The sequence below is a fragment of the Etheostoma spectabile genome, chromosome 22 (assembly GCF_008692095.1).
Source record: "Etheostoma spectabile isolate EspeVRDwgs_2016 chromosome 22, UIUC_Espe_1.0, whole genome shotgun sequence".
NCBI lineage: Eukaryota > Metazoa > Chordata > Actinopteri > Perciformes > Percidae > Etheostoma > Etheostoma spectabile.
The window spans coordinates 10,583,240-10,588,020 of NC_045754.1; the positions used below are offsets into that span (position 1 = coordinate 10,583,240).

Sequence of the window (4,781 nt, forward strand, 5' to 3'; positions counted from 1 at the left end):
ACACACACACACACACACACACACACAGAAATATAAATCACAGAATTAATTTGTTGCATTTCTTTTTCATCCAGGATTTATTATTGTTTCCACTAATTAAGGCAATGATGAGTTTGACTAATTAAAGAGGAAGAGCGTCATTTTTGAAGGTTATGAAAGGTATATTACCTAGAGGGGGGTGGTTACAATGAGGTGAGATTGTGTATGCTACACACACTCATATGTTTTATCAAACCAAGTTGTACAAACCCTGTGAATAAAGTCAGAGGGCTTAAGGTTTAAGTGTTTGTCTTTGATAAAGACATATTAATTAACTAGTAGTGGAACGTTGTTTGTATCTCTGAATCTCACAATTAAAGAGTTGGTTATACATATATTTTTTAAGAGTAATAACCTCTTACTTTGGCTCACTCTCATTTCCCCTCAGAGAGAAGAAAGAAAGCATCAGGTTGGGAGAAGAACTTGTTGTATCCCATGGTGATGCTGATCCTGCTCGCAGGAACGGTGAGTGCTGGGACTGACCTATCATTAAGCCCAAACTGTTTATGCATGGCGTATACAGCCTGGCTGGTGGCCATTGGAACAAACCCCATCCTCTTAACAGTTCTGAGTTTGGATGTGGAAATTACTTTTGTTTAATAGCTGTTAAAGATTTGATTTTCAAAAGATTATAGTGTGGGGATGATATATATGCTGTTTGATATTGTTAGATGAGGCAGGAAGACCATGTGAGATGCATGGCACGTGCATCAAACAACCCCCACATTGTGAGCAGTTTACAATCACAAGATAGTTATTATGCATTACCATACTTACGGATCAGCAAGGCCCCCACAATTAAATTATATCATGATGGCGGATACTTTAGGGATTTGATAAATGTTTTTATAATTTAACATGTGTAAACAAATCTTTTTCTTCCTCTCTGTATGCAGACAATCTCAGTTATTATGGTGGTATTGAATATCCTCTACCTTTTAGTGGATGAGACTGCCATGCCCAAGGGATCTGCGGTAAGCCTACTGTCCAACCTAAGTACATTCTTACTTCACACACATACATATACATGCCCAGAATGTAAACTGCAGAATAGCTTGCCTATCAGACCTGCCATGTTGCTGGCGGAGACATAAATCAAATTCTGGATATGCTGAGATGCTTGTTAGAAGAAAAGGCATGACCAGATGTTAATCAGGCTTGAACCTTGTGCCTCTGGTTTTGTTTTGGAAGCTCATTGGAAGTCATTTCAAAGCAGTGTGCAGATTCAATAAGTTTACTACGTGTCTCAAGTCCACAGTTGGTGACATAAGATGCTTTTCCTCCCTCCTGCAAAGGCAGACAGGGCCAGGTGAAGGGCTCTTACTGTGAGGCAGACAAACTGAGTGTGGAATGGCTCTCAGAGATTCTCATCTCTGCCTAACGTGCAATGTGTTTTAAGCTCTCCTTATCTGCAGGGACAGAGGAGCATGCATGCATGTGCTTGAATGTGTGTGCTTTTGTGGTTGCATTCTTGTCTGAGAGGGGGCAACATAATGTATCCTATTTCTCCCTCATTTAATTTTGCATCTCTCGCGGGCAACTGACAGAGCTGCCCTCGACATTCCAATTATTTTATTGAGCAGAGATGTTTTCTTTGGCATGACGCGTCACAGAAAATCCCCCAAATTACACTTGTCATGCAGCTTGAAGCTGTCCTCCCTGACAGTATGGCCCCACTAAATGGTTTATGCGTTTGTTGAGCTGGATGGATGCCACACCTCTGATCTCACAGCACTACAAGGGGTGGGGGAGTCTCGTCCTCCAAAACAATCAATACTTATATGATACATCTATCCAATCCGTTATCCCCACCCTCCAGCTCCCGAACTCTCTGCCCCTCTAGCACAGAAATTTCCTCGCAGTTACACACTCTGTGGAAGGAGATAAGGACAGAGGAGAGAATATAGCAAGAATTAGAGAGACCGGCTGGTTTGAGGTCTGGAGGAGGTACTGGGTGCCAAGACACTGTGGGAAAGTCAAATGTGTGTGTGTGTGTGGGGGGTGGGGGGCAATGGAAGTGCCGTGTCAATGTTTGTCTTCCTTTCCTACCAAGCGTCCCGCCATAGTCCTTAGCATACTGAGCAGTGCCCCAAATGCCTTTTACAAAGCATATGATGGAGGTAGAGAAGGATGATGAGGATCAAGGAGAGAGGTAAGAAAAGAGCAGGGAGGAGAAGCAGGTGGATGGAGATGAGGAGCAGAGATGCTGTAGAAGCAACAAGGGAAAGGAGGGCGGGGAACTGGAGCTGCCTCTGTCAAAGGACACTGTTTTACAGCTTGATGAACAAGCACTAAGAGGGACCAATAAAATTGTTATTGCAGGCTCTTCTCTTGGGTAGCCACAACATTTGACACTGTATTTTGTAAAATGGACAATTAGCTGCTACTGGACTGCAATTGTCACCTCACTAAAGTTGCCCTTCTCACACAAACTCACATAATAGCACCTTCAGACTTCCCCTGACAAGCTCAACTTTTGTGAGTGAAAGTGAATGTAAAAAAAAAATATCCATGTTGGCCATGATAATGTGAATTCATCTTAAAATCTACAGCCATGATGCTATTAAGTTAGCACCCAGCAGAACTAGAGGGAAAGGTTCAATTCCATTTCAGTTAATATATCAACATGTCATCACACTGCTCACTTATTTAAAACTAAATTTGAGAAAATGATTCCTGCACAATTTGACAATATGGTTTTACAGTGAGAGTGAATGTACCTCTGGGACTACTGCTGTACTACTCTTTGCCGATAAATTTCTAGCTCTACAGTAAAAAAAAAAAAAAATTGAATGATGTTGACATTTTTATGGCAAAAAGAATAAGATTTAAATATGTGAGACTACTATGGCCAAAATAATAGATAGCACAACTCATAATGGCTTGAATCACTTTAATGAATAAAGATACAGCCTCAATATGGTGGGGTCGGAGCAAACCGTATGTCCAAATGTGTCTTTGTAATCTCTCCGATGATTCAGACATCTAGAAGGAAATATATAAATGAATGGATTTATGTTTATAACAGTACCACCAACCTCCAAATTTAGAGCAACAGAAAATATTATGACTTGAGTGCCATCTTGGACCGTGGTATATGGCGTCAGCATAGCAGGTTATTTTTATATTTTATTATACTGTAGGGGTAAATGGTCATAATTGGGTCAATAAGTAAATGCTAGTGTGGTCAAATAAAAAAAGATGTAGTCCCCATGATGAAAAAAAAAGAAGAAAAGCAATGGGCTTAAGTTGTTGATAATGAAGACTTTAGTTCAGAACAGATGCATTTACTGTAGGGTAGTTCCCACTCAAACATCCAGATCCTTTCAGAACTCTGTACCTGAAGTTAGTGGCACCTCTATATATTACATTTACTGGGTTTTTATCACTGCTTCCTTCTCCTTATCGTTAGATGTGGGATAGCCGGGGGAATTATGTGGTGTGGATTATGGTTAGGAGGGGTAGTGAGTGAGAGTTATGACTATGTGAAAGGTAAAAGAGAAACATTAAGATATCTCCTGATTACCTTAGTTTTCCATGTTTAAATAAATTAAGTCATAAAAAAAATACCATTACTAAAGGGGGACACCTGAGGTCAAATGGTCAGGACGTGAGGCATAGTCATGTGTGTTAATACAACACTGACAACCTCGCCAGTGTTCAGGTATTCCAAGGTGTTAATCTTACAAACAACAAATGCAATGTGTCTGTTGAAAGAGCCATGGCAGGCGGCATAGGCAAATTTACCAGCCCCCTCTCCGCCAAGCCCTCCCTTTCTTTGACACACAAACACACACTCCATCACCCTCCATGCTACTGGAATGAAAAGAAGAGTTGAAAGGAGGCGTACTGTGAAAGCTAGCTGTCCTTAGTGCGCGCATACACGCATATTGCAAGTACACACGCACAATCTTAATGCATGCCCACCCTCCCTCCATTAATAAATTACATCAGATGCTGTCTGCTAATTCCCTGTGTGAGACAGAAAGAGCACTGCACCATGGTTCTGCAGTAAGCTCCCAGGGATGTAAGTTGCATAAAAAGGCATGAAACAACATGCCAGGCTTTCCTTTTTTCCTTAGGCTCTTTTACAAAGCAGGACAATCAAGGTGGATTTGGAAGAAATAAAAATAGGAAACATAAATAATAAACTAAAAACAATCTCAGACCATACTCTAAATACATACTGTGCATTTGTGTTGCAAGAATAGCAAATACTAACTGTATACAAGCACTGAACATTGATGCCATTCATTAGTGTGGCAAGGTGCTGTATTTGAAATGCATTGCTATACAAATAAACTGTACATTGAATATATGCACACATTGTACAGAAACAGGATTATTGCACTGTAGACTATTTAACGATTGGGAATGAATTGTATAGTTGGAATAATTTATACTTTATATCTGCATATGATTATCTACAATGTATAAAAATCCATATAGTTTTTAGGCAGTTTTTAAACAACTTAAGTTAAATAAGTGATTTATTTTATGTACAACTTGTTTAAGTTGAAAGTGAGCAGTCTATGGTCACCTCTTACTGGTGGACCTAATGTTTAGCACTGTAGATGCCCCATACAATACACTGATCCTTTGGAGGATCAAACCTAGTGCCAAGTTTGACAAAAGCAAATATTTATCATTTGGCTACACAGATGTTTGGTATGTTCAGCATATGTAGATTTATGTCTTTTTCCTGCTCCAGTTTCAAAAGGCCTCAGGGCTTTGGGGGTTTG

The 4,781-nt window shown here is 40.0% G+C and overlaps 1 protein-coding gene across 2 annotated transcripts in view; it reads left to right on the plus strand.

The window, feature by feature from the left end:
• Positions 1–4,781, plus strand: part of lmbr1 (limb development membrane protein 1) — a 35,692-nt gene that overhangs the window by 24,918 nt on the left and 5,993 nt on the right. For both annotated transcript variants that reach the window (XM_032503880.1, XM_032503881.1), the window contains exons 11-12: positions 428–504; positions 936–1,013. In XM_032503880.1, the coding sequence (XP_032359771.1) occupies positions 428–504; positions 936–1,013 (155 nt within the window). The remainder of the gene's footprint in view (positions 1–427; positions 505–935; positions 1,014–4,781) is intronic.